At 41.3% G+C, this 20,448-nt stretch overlaps 1 protein-coding gene across 1 annotated transcript in view; it reads right to left on the reverse strand.

The window, feature by feature from the left end:
* The window catches only part of LOC130915836 (potassium/sodium hyperpolarization-activated cyclic nucleotide-gated channel 3-like), a 72,595-nt gene that overhangs the window by 9,359 nt on the left and 42,788 nt on the right, over positions 1-20,448 (reverse strand). The window contains exons 6-7 of the mRNA XM_057835957.1: positions 16,625-16,865; positions 5,585-5,749 (exon numbers count right to left, since the gene is read on the reverse strand). Of these exons, the coding sequence (XP_057691940.1) occupies positions 5,585-5,749; positions 16,625-16,865 (406 nt within the window). The remainder of the gene's footprint in view (positions 1-5,584; positions 5,750-16,624; positions 16,866-20,448) is intronic.

The raw sequence follows: 20,448 nt of genomic DNA on the forward strand, positions 1-20,448 counted from the left end.
AGAATAAAAAAAGACTAATTCACTGCTTTCACTCAAAAAACTTCTAGATCTTAAAATATATATATATACAGTATATATTCCTTACCTAAAAATTTTCCCACATGTTTCAATTGAATTTCCATTTGTGTCAAGCTATTTTTAAGTTCTAGTTAAGTTTTAAGTTAGTCTAAACTAGGGCTGCAGCTATCGAATATTTTAGTAGTCGATTAATCGATAGACTAGTTAGTTTGAATAATCGAGTAATCGGATAAGGAACATGAAAAATAAAATACCTGAGCTGAGCCTCAAACAGTATAATTTTTTTTTTTAAATGAGGATCTATGTAAAACAAAAGAACAATTGGCTAACTTACATAGAAAAAGTCCGCTAGCTTTAATGCTATAAAATGCTAATGTTTTTTTTCAATGCTCTTAACAAAAGCCTCAGACACATATTACAACAACAAAAAACAGCCAAATATACCAATAAACTAAATTATGAATGCACAAAAAAAAAAAACATTAACTCAAACAGAAACTTAGCTTACGTTGTTCATTACAGGGAGCAGTTGGATTCAGCCATGGGAAAAGAGGCAGACCAGAGGGCAGTGCATCCACCCTAATCAATAAAACTAAATGCAAACACTTTTCATACAAACCATTACAACGCTACTTTAATTAAACGAATACTCGAAGCAACAAAATTTAATTTGAATATTTTTTTCCAATCGAATACTCGAGTTAATAGATTAATCGTTGCAGCACTAATTTGTTAAGACGACCCGTGAAACTCAATGAGAAAAATGCCTGTTAAAAAAACTATGACGGTGTATTATTTCAAAACAAGTTTGGATTATAGAAGATTTCATTGTACATTTCTCATATCTATGCGTTAGTTTTGATGTAACATTTCTCCTTTAAAATGAGATTACTACTTCAGTTAACATACTTTTTGATGCTTTTATGATACTGCATGTTACATAAAATTGTTCAGTAAAACAAGCTTCCAATTGTAAGGTTAGCTCAAATTTAATCTTTGAATTGAAATTGATTAAGTAAATATAAAAGAGATATAAAGATCTCAAGTATGTTTAACAAATGGAAAAAATCAACAGTTCCCAAATTTGAAAAACTGGAACACCAGACTCACCGCCGTTCCAGCTATTGAGTCTGGCCACCATTCACCGGATAAAATTTCCAGGGCAGAGCAAGCCACAGCAAACAGACAGCGGAGTGGACCAATCAGCGACGGGCGGACGTGACGTTAGTAAAGCGACGAGGGACTTGCGCGCGGAAGTGAACATACGAGGAGAGCGGAGTTTATTCAACATGGCTAGCGCGAGACAGACTGTTGTCAATGACTTGTGTCGATCTGTTTTTGGTAATTTAAAACTAATTTTGCCGTGGATTGGAACATATTCTCAGCTCTCCTGTTCGCCATCTGTGTTGCTGTGGAAACGGCTTCCGACGCGGAAGAGTGACATTACTCGTTAAAGTGATCCTCTACCTTAAATACATGTAGGCTCTAATAAACCACAATTGTTCTCTTATACTAAAATATGTTGTTAGAAACACATAAAATGTTGAATCAATGGCAATATTTTATCATATTTCGTACATATTTTGACCGATAGTTGGCGCCAAGTTTTGCGGGCTCGCTGTGATGACGTAAAGGGGATGTTTCCAAATGTGTAGCGTGTACAACAATTGCGTATTGCTGCCTAAACTCGCTTAGTAAAATGCCACCATGTGCTGCTTTTGGATGCAATTACCAGTCAAATGGTAACAAGTGGAGTGATGTGAGTGGTCAAGGTGGAATTATTATTTTTTGTGAATAAATGTGCATAAGCGGAAGCTTCTCCCCTTTTTGGTCCCTCTATGCTCGTATCCTATCTACCACGCGTTACAACTGGCGCCCGAACATTTTTCCTGGATCCTCAGTCAAGTAAGGGATCCGTCTAATTTCTGGATCCGACGGTCCCACCGCGGCTGCAATATTGGTTTCGGATCTGTCTAGTTTCTGGATTCGTCGGTCCCACAGCAGCTTTTGGGATCAGTATATTTTGTGGATTCGACAGCCTGATCGCGGTTGCAACATTGCCATGAGATCTTCGAGTGAGTGAAAAAAGGCGGATTTGGATTACTATTGCTATTTTTTTTGTTGACTATTCTTCGTGGGAGTTTTGCCCAAATCATACCAAATAATTAAAGCACTATGGCACGCTACAGTAATGACAGTGACTCTGACATGTTATGTTGGAGTTCGTCTGGGAACGCGTGTGTGCGTACCGCTGAGCTCCCGAGTGACGAGTGGTCAAGACGAGTGTGCATAAGTGTAAGCTTCTCCCCTTTTTGGTACATTTATGCACGTATCCTACCTACCACACGTTACAATGTACAAGACCTGGATTACACTCGATTCCAGGATTTGTTCCCGTCAAACTGTTGACTTGTACTGTATGTAAAGCATGCGACAGCTCTGGACACTAACAATCTACATAATTATACTGGGATAAGTTTGAAAACGCAATATCTTACCTTCTTATCTTCTTATCTTACCTATCTTACCAAACTGCAGTAATAAAACCTCTCCTAAAAAAACCTAATCTGGATGCCTCAACCATTAGTAATTACAGGCCAATATCAAATCTGACATTCCTGGGGAAAATTATCGAAAGGGTTGTGTTCGAACAGATCCAGACTTTTATGATGCAAAACAATCTTTTTAACTCATTTCAGTCTGGATTTCGGCCACAACACAGCACCGAGACCGTGCTTATTAAAGTCCTAAATGATATTCGTCGGAATACCGATGCAGGCAAATCATCTGTTCTGCTACTATTGGATCTCAGCGCCGCATTTGACACGATTGATCACAACATACTACTCAGCAGATTGGAACAGTGGGTAGGGCCTACTGACACTATTCTTCAGTGGTTCACATCCTATTTACATGATAGGGATTTCTTTGTGTCAATCGGAAACTATCAGTCAGAACGAACCAAATTCACGTGTGGAGTCCCTCAAGGGTCAACTCTTGGACCACTCTTATTTAACATCTATATGCTTCCGTTAGCTCAGATAATGGAACAGTATGACATCTCCTATCACGCCTATGCAGATGACACACAACTGTACATTTCTGTGTCCCCACATGATTATAGTCCCTTAGTCTCCCTGAGTAAATGCATTCATCAAATCAATGAATGGATGTGCCAGAATTTTCTCCAGTTAAATGTGGAGAAGACAGAGGTGATCATTTTTGGGCCAAAAAAGGAAAGGTCAAAGCAGCCAACTTAGCACAATGTCACTTACAGCTACAAATCAAGTCAGAAACCTTGGCGTAATTATTGACTCAGAACTAAAATTTGATAGCCATCTAAAGTCCGTCACTAAATCTGCTTATTACAACCTGAAAAATATAACCAGAATTAAGGGGCTTCTGACTCAAGAAGACAAGGAAAAACTTATGCATGCATTCATTTTCAGCAGATTGGACTATTGCAACGGTATATTTACAGGTCTTGATAAAAAATCAGTCAGGAAGCTGCAGCTAGTACAGAATGCTGCACCCAGAGTCCTCACAAATACAAGGCAGCTGGACCACATTACACCGGTTTTGAAATCGCTACACTGGCTTCCAGTGAGTCAAAGGATAGACTATAAAATACTACTGCTCGTCTACCAAACACTTAATGGCCTTGGACCAAAATACATGCTTGACTTGTTAGATTCCTATGAGACATCTAGACCCCTAAGGTCGTCTGGAACCGGTCTTCTGCATGTTCCAAGAACAAGAACCAAGCAGGGTGAGGCAGCATTTAGTTATTATGCTCCTCACTTCTGGAACAAGTTACCAGAACGTCTGAAGTATGCTCAAACTGTTAGCTCTTTTAAATCAGGGCTAAAAACGGTTTTGTTTAGCACTGCATATCCATAACTGTCTATATATTTCAATCTACCTGCTTTCTATTCCTCTTGTGCTTATCTCCATTGCTGATTTCAATTATTATTAGTAGTAGTAGTTTTTGTTTTATTTTTATTTTTGTTTTTGTTTTATTTTTATTTATTTTTATTCTGTGATTAAATGCGATCTTTTGTCTTGGTTTTTACGTTGTGTTGATTTAAATGTGATTTTTATGATCTTCATGTGATGTAAAGCACTTTGAATTGCCTTGTGTTGAATTGTGCTATATAAATAAATTTGCCTTGCCTTGCCTTGAAGATCTGCCAAAAAAAACCGGAGTTCTCAACAGCATACACTCGCTGCTCCTTTATCATTGAGACGCACTTGCAGCGAGTACATCACTAGTTTTGCCCAATTCTTCTCTTATAAGGTACTGTATTTCCTGTTCTCATTTTGCCTTTGCCGCTCATCTTGTGAACGACCGACAGTGCTGTCCTGCTCTTCACTTTTCCGATCTGGTTCAAATTGGAAGGGCAGAACCAACGACATGTTGGGGTAGCTAAGAGTGACACGCTGGAAGTTCGGTCTGGTGTCGTCACGCACTGCGACGTAACAAAAATGGCGACCTATCACTTAAAATAATTTTACAAATTTTGTTAAAACAAAAACATTAAGAGGAGTTTTAATATCAAATTATTACAACTCATACTAATATTTATCTTTTAAGAATTACTTGTCTTAAAGATCGAGAATCCCTTTAAGAACACGTCACGCCGTCTGATTGGACGGTTGATTTTGTGCTTGCTCGAGAGGCCGTTAATGGGCTGGGTCCCAGACTATTCTCACAGTGTTTGAAAAATTCAGGGAGAACTAGGGGTGTGACAAAATATTGAAATGGTGATATATACTTTCTATCCCAAAAGGTTATCGATATGCTCCTGTCAAGAATCAAAATATCGTTTTAAAAAGGTGTCAATGTTAAAAAAAAAAATCTTCCACTACAATAGTGTCTCAGTTAACTCTAAGGCTGCCATTGACTGTGCTCGACGCCCAATCCATTTAGACTGAGAACGTTCGTTCATTCAAAACCAGAGCATTCACAGTCCTTCGGTCCGATTTTCGGGACATTTACAGGTCACTTGCTGTTCATTTTAGGGCATTTACAGGTCATTTCCTGTTGAGTTTGAGTCACTGCCTATTCATTTGGGTGATTCCCAGGTCACTTTCTGTTCCGTAACTCAAAATAAACAGGAAGTGACCCATAAAATACCCCAAAATCAACAGGAAGTTACTGAAAATCAACAGGTAAATGACCTTAAATGGCCCAAAATTACCTCATTGCCCCATTGGCTGCCACTGACGGCCATAGACGTTCAATCCATTTGAAGTGGGAGGGATGGCAGCGAATTCATTCATTTGCTGCCATCCCTCCCACTTCAAATGGATTGAACGTCTACTAGAGATGTACTCATTCCAGTTCACAACAGACACTTGTTTATCTGTTTATTAGTTGTTTGTAGAAAATCCTAGACCAATGTACCAGTGTATCGATAATCGTTGTATCGCCATATTGTCAGATCATCGTTATCGTGAGCTTTGTATCGCAAATCGTATTGTATCATGAGGTACCAAGAGGTTCCCACACCTAGGGAGAACAGCCTGGGCGTGCCAGGCAAAGTTTTATCCACAAAAGTCTCACCAATGCGGTCTAGTCGGTCTAGGGCCACAGTCTCAAAAGCTCTCCTCATCATTGGATACTCCTCCAGCACCTCGTTGAAGTTGTCCACAGATAGGGAGTAGAGTCGGCAGTAGTTCTCTGCCCGCACGCTTGCGGTCCTTCTGCCTCGGGTTAGAAGGCAAATCTCTGTAGGAAAGGGGGAAAGGAATATCTGCCATGTAACTTGCATATATGCAAAATGTTTAAAGGTGACTGTGCATTGACCTCTCCTCCCCCACAGACACATACACACCTCGCTTCAAACATAAGGTCAAAATGACTGTATCTGGTCTGTGATTTGATTGACATCGCATTTGAAAGTCACATAGCTCTGTCAACAAGCAGGTTCAAATCAGAGACATTGTGACACCACCACGGCCCCTTATTATGAAAATAGCTGCCCCTTTTGTGCTTCCCACACGCGAACAGCCACACAAGGTGTTAAAACAAGGGTGTTCATTACACTGATCTACCAGTCGATCGCAACGCTAGTGCGGGAAAACCCCGGCATTAAAAATAATAGGCCAAAACAAAAAAGCTTAAATATGTTTCGTTATGAAATGTTGCTGCTGAGCTTTGTAGCCCCCTCCAACACAAACACACAATTAAAAGGGCAAAAAAAAAAGGCTTGGGACGTTAAGGGCTTTTCATGTTTTGTTGTCGATATTGCTGCAGACCTTTGGAGGCGCTTTACGACGCTATACAAAAAATATATGTCTATGGTGGAAAACACAGACAAGGCTGAAAAAGCAGTTTCTGCTCTTGCACCCCTCTTTAAAATAAACTGCTGTATTTTAAGCCAAAAGAACTGCTGTGTTTGATAGAACAATATGTTTATATGCTACCATAGCAGATTCATGGCGCATGAAGCCCCCAAACTATTTTTAATTTGCCCGTTTTACCCTGAAACCCCCTGTTTACAGACGTCGTGGAACCTTTTTTTTTTTTCAACCCAGCCATAAAACGAAGGTAATTAATTATATTTATTATTCAAAATGTCTGTCATTTTTAACTTCGAATCATTAATTGATGTCTAATATTTCGTTTAAAAAAAAAAAAAAAAACGACTTTAAAAAATTATTCACTCGCATATTTTAAACTTTTAAACAAATTAAGTCACAATGAACAAAATGGTGTCTGTAAAAAAGTCACGGATATTTACCTCATAACTATCGCTTAATTGTATTTTTTTTTGTTTTTATCGCATTTTTTCCGCTATGTTAGATGATATAATCGATCCAAACACAGAAAAATTGGAAAAAAAATGTTTAAAAAGTTAAATATATGAAAAAGAACATCTCGACCACTCCTTGATGTCTGCAATTTCTGCATCGCGACCCTTGTTATATTACCATGTTTCACCCATAAAATCCCCCAAAAATCCAGCTGTGGCCATTCACAACTGTGACTTGACACTCAGTGATACATGCTACATGGAGTTTTTGAACCGAAACAAGGTAAGTATGCGATAATATCTCGTTAAATTCATGGCGTCTGTAATTCTGCTCTCGCGTGCTCTCGCCTCCGGATAGGGCTTTGCCGTTTAGAAAAAAAAAAATTCTCTTTAAAAATGCCCTCCTGTTCAAAATTTTTCTTCCCCCAGAAAATTTAGATTTTAAGCTTTCCAATGATGCATCACACATGCATATTGGACAATTTTGAAAGTTGGCCAAATTGGGGAACTTCAAGTCACCTGAGTGTTTTCCGCCCAATATAAGAAAAAAAAAAAAAACAGACACGAGCCGATCATACAGTGGGGCAAATAAGTATTTAGTCAACCACTAATTGTGCAAGTTCTCTTACTTGAAAATATTAGAGAGGCCTGTAATTGTCAACACAATTAAACCTCAACCATGAGAGACAGAATGTGGGGGGAAAAAACAGAAAATCACATTGTTTGATTTTTAAAGAATTTATTTGCAAATCATGGTGGAAAATAAGTATTTGGTCAATACCAAAAGTTCATCTCAATACTTTGTTATGGACCCTTTGTTGGCAATAACAGAGGCCAAACATTTTCTGTAAGTCTTCACAAGCTTTTCACACACTGTTGCTGGTATTTTGACCCATTCCTCCATGCAGATCTCCTCTAGAGCAGGGATGTTTTGGGGCTGTTGTGGGCAACACAGACTTTCAACTCCCTCCACAGATTTTCTATGGGGTTGAGATCTAGAGACTGGCTAGGCCACTCCAGGACCTTGAAATGCTTCTTACGAAGCCACTCCTTTGTTGCACTGGCTGTGTGTTTGGGATCATTGTCATGCTGAAAGACCCAGCCACGTCTCATCTTCAATGCCCTTGCTGATGGAAGGAGATTTTCACTCAAAATGTCTCGATACATGGCCCCATTCATTTTTTCCTTTACACAGATCAGTCATCCTGGTCCCTTTGCAGAAAAACGCCCCCATATCATCATGTTTCCACCCCCATGCTTAACAGTGGGTATGGTGCAATTCAGTATTCTTTTTCCTCCAAACAAGAGAACCTGTGTTTCTACCAAAAAGTTCTATTTTGGTTTCATCTGACCATAACACATTCTCCCAGTCCTCTTCTGGATCATCCAAATGCTCTCTAGTGAACCGCAGACGGGCCTGGACGTGTACTTTCTTCGGCAGGGGGACACGTCTGGCAGTGCAAGATTTGAGTCCCTGGCGGTGCATTGTGTTACTCATAGTAGCCTTTGTTACTGTGGTCCCAGCTCTCTGTAGGTCATTCACTAGGTCCCCCCGTCTGGTTGTGGGATTTTTGCTCCCCGTTCTTGTTATCATTTTGACGCCACGGGGTGAGGAGGGAGTTGAAAGTCCTGTGTTGCCCAACGACAGCCCCAAAACATCACTGCTCTAGAGATCTGCATGGAGGAATGGGCCAAATTACCAGCAACAGTGTGTGAAAAGCTTGTGAAGAGTTACAGAAAACGTTTGGCCTCTGTTATTGCCAACAAAGGCTACATAACAAAGTATTGAGATGAACTTTTGGTATAGACCAAATACTTATTTTCACCATGATTTGCAAATAAATTCTTTAAAAATCAAACAATGTGGTTTTCTGGGTTTTTTTTGCACATTCTGTCTCTCATGGTTGAGGTTTACCCATGTTGACAATTACAGGCCTCTGTAATCTTTTCAAGTGGGAGAACGTGCACAATTAGTGGTTGACTAAATACTTATTTGCCCCACTGTACATGCCATCACTTAATACAACACAGGGCAGCTAGTCAAACATATATACAGTAACTCCCGTGGCCGCCAGAGAGAAATACTGGTTTTCAGAAGAAACTTAATTTTGGATTTTAATAGCCCAAACGTGGTACGTTGAGGCAGTGTGACAAGCGAGAACATGCCTGGCGACTTGACGCGATCCATTATGGTCGTTACGAGCATGTTTGGATGAAAATACAGTGATTATGTGCCATGTGCACATCTTGGGCAACCCGAGATGCACTTAATGCAGGCAAAAGCACACGAAGGATCGGAGTGAAATCCCTGTGGTAGTAATTGTGGCATAATTCTGGCTCTTTAGCCCAAAATGTGGCACTCTGAGGCGGTATGTTGAAGAAAAGAATGAACATTTTCGAGCACCACGATAACCTCCAGCATGGAGGTTGCAGGCAGTTCACGCTCTTCTCATGGATGCCCGACAGAGGATCGGGGTGAAATCCACGTTCTCAGGCAAAACAAATTCAGTGTTTTAACCCAAAATGTGGCAGTCTAAGGTAGGTTGACTGTCACAAATCCCCCTAGAACGCACAGATGAACTATATACAGTAAATGCTTTGGAAGACAAACATTTTGGTGAGTTCAATCATTTTATCTCTTTTTTTTTGTTGTAATTTTATTTCATAAATAATATTAGATGGGTTGTTAAATGTACATAGAAATGTAGAAATGCGGGGGAGTGGGTGGGCGGATACAGGGGCGCTGGGGGTGGTCTGGGGCAGGGGTTGATCGGGGTCCTGGCTCTTTTCCCGCCCTGCGGCCGGTGGTTCTGGCGGACGGGGCCGCATTTGCGGTAACCTGCCCCTTAATTCACGCACTCTTCACTTTGCATTGTAAACAACTTTCACCCTGACACCTACATACTCATTCATGCTTCTGGGGAGAGTCAGGACTGGGCCATACAGTCTCGGGCCGGCTACCCCTTGATTTTAATGCATCACACACCAAGGTTGTAGGATGGATGGGACCTGTTGGGGGGCGTGACATCACGGTTACCTCCTCACGGCAGGCCTCGACATTCCCGCACCTCTTTTGACGCACCACATACATCATATTTCACGGGGGAGCTCCAGCCAGGGGCGGTGGGACAGGCGTCTGGGTAGAACTTCCATGCAGCGGTCCCACTGCGCCAAGCTGGGCACTCCCATTTTAATGCATACACTGCACTATCCTCCCGACACAATCCCATCACAGTGCTGGGTAATGGCTGCTAGTCGTGGACCTGGCAGCCACAGTGATAGGGTGGTAGGTTGGTCCCACCCCATTTCTCTATGGCAAGGCTCCCGGGGCGCGGCCTCCTCTCTGCCTGGGCTGCCATCCGCGGGAGCGGGGGTGGGGGTCAAGGCTCCGATCTCGCGCCGCATTGCTGTGGCTTCTCGGCGTTCTCCTGCTTCCGCCTTCCCTTCTCTTTTCTGCCTGGGTATCCGCCCTGCGCTCCGGCGCGGGTCGCTGCCTGGATGCCGGTGGGTTGGCTGGGTATCACCTGCTCCAACGGGGGTCCTGCCCTGTCCAGGGCTTGGTTTGCCGTTGGGGGTCCCGCAGTGTGCCGTGCCAGTTGGGGGGCTGCGGCTGTGGCTCGTGGGCCTGGTAGGCGGGCAGGGGTGGGCGTACGTCCCCTTACCCCATCCCTGAAGACCTGTTGATGGGGCGTGGGTGGCGTGGGGTATCCTGGATCCCTGGGGGATGACGATGCCTCCCCCCCGATTGGCTGGGGAAGGGCCGTGGCCCTGGGGCGGCACCCACATGGCATCTCACCTCGTCTGCGGGACTATCACATGTTAGATGGGACTCACTGATAAATAGGTCAAATTATATACACTCAAATAGAAAACCTCGGTGTCAGGATTAGCGATGCGACGTCATAGCATGCCAACATACACTCACAACGGATCCACACAAATACTGGGTTCTAGACCACATGGCTGATTTATGAGTACACTTCACCCCTACCAATCACTTATCTCTCAGATCCCCCCACTCCCCCTTTTCTTGGTGATTAGGCCCCCCACACAGTGTCAACCGGAAATACAACAAGCTAACGATAGCACCAACATAGTCATAGTTAGAGTAGGCGTTTAATAATAAATAACATTTCTTGTTGTTTTTTCCTGTCTCTCTCTCCCTCCTTTCTTCTGTTACCGCATAACCCCTTCCCGTTTGCTGCTTTCTCCTAATAAACGAGGTACACTGAATGATCACAATGGATCTTGTTTTTTACATAACGCACAACTCTCATTTTAAATTTATTGTGCAGTCTTGTGTTACAATCTTAATTGTAACATGTATTTGTTACATGTTTTGATGCATTTTTATGCTTTATAAAAGTGCATGGCTGCCACCCCAGGAGGAAGCCTCTTCTGAAGACGGTACACAACAAAGCCCGCCCGTCTCATCAGACCATAGGACATGGTTCCAGTAATCCATGTGCTTTGTTAACATGTCTTCAGCAAACTGTTTGCGGCCTTTCTTGTGTACAGTCTACAGAAGAGGCTTCCTCCTGGGGTGACAGCCATGCACACCAATTTGATTTAGAGTGCGGCGTATGGTCTGAGCACTAACAGGCTGACCCCCCACCTCTTCAATCTCTGCAGCAATGCTGACAGCACTCCTCTAACGAGTCACATGACATTTTGGAGGGAAAATGACAAGCAGTACTCAGTTTTTTCTAAGGGGTATACGCACTTTTGTTGCCAGGGGTTTAGATATCACTGGCTATATTTTGAGTTATTTTGAAGGGAAAATAAATGAACTTGATTATATAAGCTGCACACAGACTAGTTTTCATTGTGTCAAAGTGTCATTTTGTCAGTGCTGTCCCATGAAAAGATATACTTAAATATCCGCAGAAATGCGAGGGGTGTACTCACTTTTGTGATACACTGTATGTGATATCTATCGTAGCACTATGTGGCCCACTGGCCGTATGTTTGTAGCAACTAGCAACGGGGCGTTGTTTGTAGTGGCTGACGGACGCAGTCAGGTATTATTGTTTTTTTTATCTAGCGGCATGAGTTGAACAAGATATTTACTCTCAGTTCGTTCCTCATTCCGTCTCGAAGACCGCGCTGACTGTGTTTTAGTTCCACTCTACCTGGTATTTAAACAATCGAAATTTGGATGTTTGTGAATTGTTCTCGAATCTTCCACGGCCGAATTGCAAATAATATAAGAATAGGAAATTTTGCGCGCCTCTGATTACTAAAACTACCTAGGTAAAAGTAGCCATCCAAAATTTTACACTAGCACAGGTAAATACTCAAGTAATGAGTAACATTTTGAGTAACTGCTTACAATGTCTGATATTTTTAAATAATGGTATATTTTTTTCACAGCACAACTTCATCTATATGAACAGTTACTATTATACCATACTATAACTACTGATGCACCGATACCAGTATCGGGTGGGTGGTCCGATCCGGCCGGAAAAGGTGGTATCAGCGAGTACCAACAAACAGGGCGCCGATATCATTTCCCAGTCAACACTGAATGCAGCTTTTTTTCTCCTGACAGTCACTGCAAACACTGACCGCTGCTTTTTTTTTCTCCTGAAAGTCATTGCACTCTGTGTTGTGTGATGACACGTGATCACTTTGCATGCCAAGCAGCTATCGCTATTGGCCTGTTCCAGACCAATGAGAGCGGGCCAATAGCCGCTCTCAACCAACCGGGGCAGCTTTTTCACATGTAGGAAAAACAAACTATGTAGGTAAAATGTTGGCAGTCTGGACATATTTAAGTTTATAATTTCCATCGAGTACAATAAATGCATGCGAGATTTACGGCCTGAAAGTTTCGAGAGGTGGAGTTATATCGGCCAGTTTCAATACCTCGAATCTGATAAAACATTTAAAGACGAAACATGCGGACAAACACAAAGAGTTTGAGGCTGCAACAGCAGGTCTGCTATCCAGAGGAAAGGGGCTGGACCTGAGCTACAATCTCTGGTCAGTTCACTACATCTACTTTACTTTTATTGTCTTTTACTAAAAGAAATGCCTCAGTAATTTGAGACCTGTTTCCAAAGTAAGGCTGCCACATTTCAGAAATAGAAATAAGGGAATCCCCCCCTCCCGCCAAAAGCCGTACAGGCGGCGAAAAAAAGGGACATCCCCAATTTCCTAAAATGCATAGAAATGTATCTATTTATATATATTCCGTATTGGTTCAATACGGAACGCAACTTTTAATTCCCAATCGCTCAGGGCCGGGACCAGCCTGAAAAATACGACTCCAGTATGACTCGGAAAACTCTGAAACCAGAGGATCTGGATGAAGTCAAATCCTCCATCCAGAAAATAGTGGCCTCTCTGGCCTCTCTGACCAACCTGGAGGCTTCTCTGACTAACCTGATTCAAAACCAGAATCGGGAAGTCATGAAAGAATTACAGCTGATGCGCGCTGAAAACGAGAAGCTCAAGCAAGTGGTTGAGGAGAAGGAGGCTCGCATCAAAAGGCTGGAAATTCTGGCTGATGATCTCGACCAAGGCAGACGCGCAAATGATCTCATCATCTCTGGATTACAACTGACGCCCAGACCATATGCCGAGGCCGCTAGCCCACCTGTGGCTCAACAGGCAATTGCCAAGCTGCAAGAATTTGGAATAAAGGTGGACCCGCAGGACATCCGTCACTACTTTCTGCTCCCAACTGGGGGGAGAGGACCAGCAACGGTGGTCGTGAAGTTGGCAGACCACGAGAGCAAGGTTGCCCTGCTTGACCAGCGCCACCGCCTGAAAGGAACAAAGATTTTTCTGAATGACAACTTGACTCGCCGAAATGCCCACATAGCGAGAAAAGCACGTCAGCTCAAAAAAGAGGAGAAAATTGCCACCTGGGTCTCTGATTGTAAAATCCTTGTCAAGTCGCAAGACATGAAGATTAGAGTCGTGAGAAGCCTGGAAGAGCTGACCTCATTCGAAAATTAATGATGACACCTGTTACCACCTTTTGGATGACCAGATTGATGAGTACCATGATGACCCAACTGATAATCTTGATCCTGACCTCAACTTTTACAATAACATGTCGAACAACTGTAAGCACTACACAGCGGAACAGTACTACAATTCCATGGGCGTGGACGGTAAGCTAAAACAAATCCACTTCAACGCCAGGGGTCTATACAAAAATTTTGAAAGCATTGACGAATATCTACAGAGCTTCAATAACAAGTTTGATGTTATTGCCGTCTCAGAAACCTGGCTTAATGAAAACAAAGGAACTGACTTTAATTTGCACGGATACAACATTGCTGTGATATCACCGACCATCTGCCTATCTTCACAAACTACACTCCACGCAACCACTGCGTGAATCCGTCAAAGACAATGCACAAAAGATCTCTAAACTCAAGACTGGAATGCAAAACAAACCTTGGATGACCAAGACCCTTATCAATGCTTGCAAAAAGAAAACAGCGCTGTATGAGTATTTTATCTCCCAAGGACAGGGCCTGCGAGGAGAAGTTTAAGAAATATAGAACTAAGCTAAACTCCCTTCACCAACTTGGACATCAACTGATACAATGAACCCACTCAAATTGATAATATGTGAAATTCCATGGCAATCAATGACTTTTGAATGATATGTGAAAAAAAACAGAAAACAAAACAAAAAAACTGCTGATAACTGGACTGTAACACAAACATGCTTGACTGTGCGTCCCGGGCTGTTGGGGGACGGGTATCGGTAAGCATTTGCTTTTTCCCGTCTTTCCTTTGTCTGTCATCGTCTTTCTTTCGGGCAAATTCCACACTCTGAAGCTGTCAATGATTATGATGATGATGACAATGACAATAAATGCATTCATTCAGAACAATTCCTTATTTCAAAGGACGGGTGGCAAGCCTGTTCAATAGTGCTGTAGAAGTAAGCTAAGCAGCTAAGTGTATGTTGCTGCTGGTGCACAGAGAGAGAGGCTAATAGAGAGACAAGATGTACTTTTAATTTCATGAAAGTTGCACTGTTTTAATTTCACGAATTTAGCACTATTTTGGCCTTTGAGAGCCAAAGATGTATTTAACTATTGTCACCCATACCAGCTATGCAATAAAAAGATCTAATGGATTCACTTCAAACGAATTTGTGCCGACCAAAAAAAAAAATGGTATCAGTGCAACACTAAAGTCTATAATGTATGACATGACCATATGATATTAGGTCAAAATGATGACACAAAAATAATTGAATTCAGACCGGAACAACACTTAAAACATCAACCGTCCAAAGAGTATGAGCGTCCTCTAGTGGACAAAAACATTGTTACCTCTGATCGGTATAATCGAGTCATGTTGATATTGTTGCGTAGTCTCATTGGTGAAAGTGAGACAGCCAGTGTCGGCATCTCTGGCAGAAATAAAGCCAATATGTAGAATAAAGAGGAAAAATGTAACAACTCTAGTGTAGCCCAAGTAGCGGAGCAAAAGTAGTGTTTCCTCTTCACAAATCTACTCAAGGAAAAAGCATTGCATGGTATAACTAGTCAAAAAAGTACATTTTTCTCAAAAAGTTCATCAAGTAAATTTAACGGAGTAAATGTAACACGTTGCTACGCACCGATGACTTACACATCAGAAAAATTAATTTCTATTATCTTTAATTTGTGAAACAAGATTCTTTTGACTGGTATTGATATGACAATTGTCTTTTTCTTTCATATAAACAATTGCGCACCAGCATACACACTTGTCTACGATCAATTGAAGCGTAGACTTTAAATTTAAACATCGTATTTAAATTGGATACAGTCAGCCAAATATTAATGAGAATCTGGCTGTTTGTAGAGGCAAGCAAAAATGACCAACTGAAATAGCTTGTAAAGGACATTCTGGGCAATTTCATTGGAAAGTGAATAAAATGACATCAAATATTATATAAAACATGGGAAGTCACTCATGAAAGAGTTTCAAGTGTCAAAATAAGTGCATGGAAAACATTTGGTAGATTACTGTTAAAGATTTTAGGAACATTTTAAAAATGTAGATATACATTTTTTCAACTTGATTATATAAAAAGACAAGGACACAAACACTACAATTATCTATATTTTGGGCTGCTTTCTTAAATGAAAACAAAAAAAAATCCAAATGGTTTTAGTAGGGTTAGTTGGTGAAACATGAAGAGCGTTGCCTCTGAACTCCACAGATGGAGCACTTAATGCAATTTCTGCAGCTTACAGTTTGTCCTGACCTAATCTGTCGTGCCAGATCAGAAAAATTAAATAAAGCGGCATTTGAAAAAAAAAAAAAATAAATAAATAGACATATTTTTTAGGACAGACATATTGAGGATATAGACACAGACACAGAGGGTCTCACGCTCTCCCTTCGCTATCCTGTTTATTGATTTAATCTATTTCAATCACATGAGCACATGGGACTGCTGACAAATTTATCGTCCATGTGTTTGTACCAACACGTTTTCTCTTCACTTGCAATTTGATCACTGGTAGTTAACCGAAATGGCTCAATTGTCACACACTACGTTTTCTCAAACAGGCTTCTGGATAAATGGAAAATAAAGCCTCAAAAATCCGCTGGAAATATTGAGTGAAAAAGGGGGAAACCCCACAGATGTTTGCAAAGATGAAAACATCACTGCTGCTCTTAGTCCCGAGCCCCTTTTAAAGAGATGATGTGGACAATTTTTCCCAGCCTCAATAGTGCGGGAAGTTAATCTGCTGAGTGCCTGAGCAAAATAAATCAAAACAAGGCAGACTATTACCACTTCTTCACATCACTGAACCGCCGCTAGCAATGAGCTATTTTAGTATGCATTAAAAAAGCCCGTTGCGTGGGGACGTTACCTCCAAAATAAGAGCCGTCTGACAGCTTGGTGTCCTGGCTGTTTTTGGTCAAGACGCTGACGACTCCGTGCTGGATGAAGTACATTTTCTTGCCGATGGTTCCTTCTCTGATGATATAGTCACCTGGCTGAAAGACCTCGAAGCGAAGTTTGGTCAGCATGGACGTGACGAAGTTTGGATCGGCATTGGCGAACAAGGGCATGGATGCCACCAGCTTGCGGCAGTTGAAGTTGATGATCTCCTGCAAGGATGTTCATGTTTCAGTGCCATTGACCGTGATAGACGTCCAATCCATTCGAACAAGGAGAGGTTGGCAGCAAATGATCACTGCCAGTCCTCCCAGTTCAAATGGAGTGGCGTTTATCCCCGCCAATAATAGCCAGAATTAGACATTTTTGTAAAAGGACACATTACACTGGGAAACTGAATTTTTGTTGAGTTAGGTCTGAAATAGGCAAGTGCGCGACTAGTCGTTTAATCGATTAAACGCCTATTCATAATGAAATGTTTCGTATTTTACTAGGGCTGTCAAAATTATCGCGTTAACGGGCGGTAACTAATTTTTTAAATTAGTCACGTTAAGATATTTGACGCAATTAACGCACATGCCCCGCTCAAATAGATTAAAATGACAGAACCGGGGTATGTGCACTTGTTACTTGTGTTTTGTCGCCCTCTGCTGGCGCTTGGGTGCGACAGATTTTATGACCATGAGAATTGTGTAATTAATTGACATCAACAATGGCGACCTACGAGTTTATTTTTCGATTGAAAATTTTCCAAATTTTATTAAAACAAAAACATTAAGAGGGGTTTTAATATAAAATTTCTATAACTTTTACTAACATTTATCTTTTAAGAACTACAAGTCTATTCTATCGCTTTAACAGAATGTTAATGTTAATGCCATCTTGTTGATTTATTGTTATAATACAGTATGTTGAATGTATAATATTCGTCTTTTGTCTTATCTTTCCATTCCAACAACAATTTACAGAAAAATATGGCATATTTTATAGATAGTTTGAATATGATTAATTAATTTTTAAGCTGTGATTAACTCGATTAAAAATTTTAATCATTTGACAGCTCTATATTTTACTAGTCAGTTAAACGCTGGATCATGCATCTTTGGTCTTTGTGCCTCTGCCTCTTTAAAAACAGGCTGAGCAGCCAGGAAGAGAAATGCCCACAGTATTTCTCTTTCAAATGTTTACCTTCATTCAGTCAGTTTTTGTTACACCAATAGAATTTTAAATACCCAACTTGTCCTGAATGTTTGGGCTAAAATAGCTCATAAATACACAAAATATTTGCATTTTAAAAAATATTATTTAACATGTGTATTAAATTGCGAGTTTTCTTGCTTATAGACTAGTTGCAAATCAAATCTGAGACTCCTCAAAAGGAAAATTAGTCGTAATTCCCATCCCTAGTCTGGAAGCTGTTTTTAACAAATGTTTGGGTGTGGGATCAAAAACTGATCTGTTTTACTCAGGGTTCTTACACCATTTTTAAGACCTTAAACATACAGTGGGGCAAATAAGTATTTAATCAACCACTAATTGTGCAAGTTCTCCCACTTGAAAATATTAGAGAGGCCTGTCAACATGTGTAAACCTCAACCATGAGAGACAGAATGTGGAAAAAAAAAAAAGAAAATCACATTGTTTGAGTTTTAAAGAATTTATTTGCAAATGATGGTGAAAAATTAGTATTTGGTCAATACCAAAAGTTCATCTCAATACTTTGTTGGCAATAACAGAGGCCAAACATTTTCTGTAACTCTTCACAAGCTTTTCACACACTGTTGCTGGTATTTCAATTCAATTCAATTCAATTTTATTTGTATAGCCCTGGATCACAACAACGTTGTCTCAAAGGGCTTTGCAGAGGCAATATGATACACAATCAGAAACAGCAAATGAAGCAACAGAGATGAATAGATAAATTCAAGTCCTGGGTTTCCCCCATCCTTAGACCCTCCATGTCGGCAAGGAAAAACTCCAGAGTCTTCGGGAGAAAAATGAGAAACCTTGGGGAGTACCACAGTCAGGAGAAATCCACTCCCAGGACGGATAGACAGGATAGACAGGTATTTTGGCCCATTCCTCCATGCAGATCTCCTCTAGAGCAGTGATGTTTTGGGACTGTCGTTGGGCAACACGGACTTTCAACTCCCTCCACAGATTTTCTATGGGGTTGAGATCTAGAGACTGGCTAGGCCAATCCAGGACCTTGAAATTTGCCCTGGCTGTGTGTTTGGGATTATTGTCATGCTTAAAGACCGAGGCCACGTCTCACCTTCAATGCCCTTGCTGATGGAAGGAGATTTTCACTCCAAATCTCTCGATACATGGCCCCATTCATGCTTTCCTTTACATAGATCAGTCGTCCTGGTCCCTTTGTAGAAAAACAGCCCCAAAGCATGATGTTTCCACCCCCATGCTTTACAGTGGGTATGGTGTTCTTCGGATGCAATTCAGTATTCTTTCTCCTCCAAACACGAAAACCTGTGTTTCTACCAAAAAGTTCTATTTCGGTTTCATCTGACCATAACACATTCTCCCAGTCCTCTTCTGGATCATTCATCCAAATGCTCTCTAGCGAACCGCAGACGGGCCTGGACGTGTACTTTCTTCAGCAGGGGGACAGGTCTGGCAGTGCAGGTTTGCGTTAATGATAGTAGCCTTTGTTACTGTGGTCCCAGGCCCAGCTTTCTGTAGGTCATTCACTAGGTCCCCCCGTGTGGTTCTGGGATTTTTGCTCACCGTTCTTGTTATCATTTTGACGCCACGGGGTGAGATCTTGCATGGAGCCCCACATCGAGGGAGATTATCAGTGGTCTGTATGTGTTCCATTTTCTAATAATTGCTCCCACAGTTGATTTCTTTACACCAAGCCTTTTACCTATTGCAGATTCAGTCTTCCCAGCCTGGTGCAGGTCTACAATTTTGTCTCTGGTGTCCTTCGACAGCTCTTTGGTCTTGGCCATAGTGAAGTTTGGAGTGTGACTGACTGAGGTTGTGAACAGGTGTCTTTTATACCGATAATTAGTTAAAACAGGTGCCATTAATACAGGTAACCTCATTAGAAGAAGTTAGACCTCTTTGACAGCCAGAAATCTTGCTTGTTTGTAAGTTACCAAATACTTATTTTCCACTCTAATTTGGAAATAAATTCTTTAAAAATCAAACAATGCAATTATCTGTTTTGTTTTCCACTTTCTGTCTCTCATGGTTGAGGTTTACCCATGTTGACAATTACAGGTCTCTCTAATCTTTTCAAGTGGGAGAACTTGCACAATTAGTGGTTGACTAAATACTTATTTGGCCAACTGTATAATTTAAGACCTAAACATGTCATGGAAAAAAACTAATTTTATTTCACCTCCAGTGACCCATCCCCGGATTAAGCGAGCGGGCGGGCGGGCGGACGGACGGATGGAGAAACTGTTTTTTTTTCTTTTCTCATGTGTGACTCAACAGCTTTAACCCCCGTTGTCCCTTAACCCTTTAACACCGAATGTGTCGGCAGCGACGCGTTTACGCATATAGTCTTTGAAGCTTCGTCACGCTGTAATTACGTCACCCACGTGCCGCTGGTTGGTCTCATTTGAAAGTGCGGAAGTTGATGTCCACACCAGTTTTTATTTGAAGTCAATCGACCGAGAAAAACGGGAGATAATGTCATTTGAGTTTTATAGTTTTATTGCACTCATAAATATGCATTCAAACGCTGCATGGACCATGTATCTATCTCCATATTTCCATCATTTCTTGTCATTTTTTCAAAACCGAAAGCAGCACAAAAGGCTACATATC

The sequence above is a fragment of the Corythoichthys intestinalis genome, chromosome 5, assembly GCF_030265065.1.
Source record: "Corythoichthys intestinalis isolate RoL2023-P3 chromosome 5, ASM3026506v1, whole genome shotgun sequence".
In the NCBI taxonomy this organism is placed as follows: Eukaryota; Metazoa; Chordata; class Actinopteri; order Syngnathiformes; family Syngnathidae; genus Corythoichthys; species Corythoichthys intestinalis.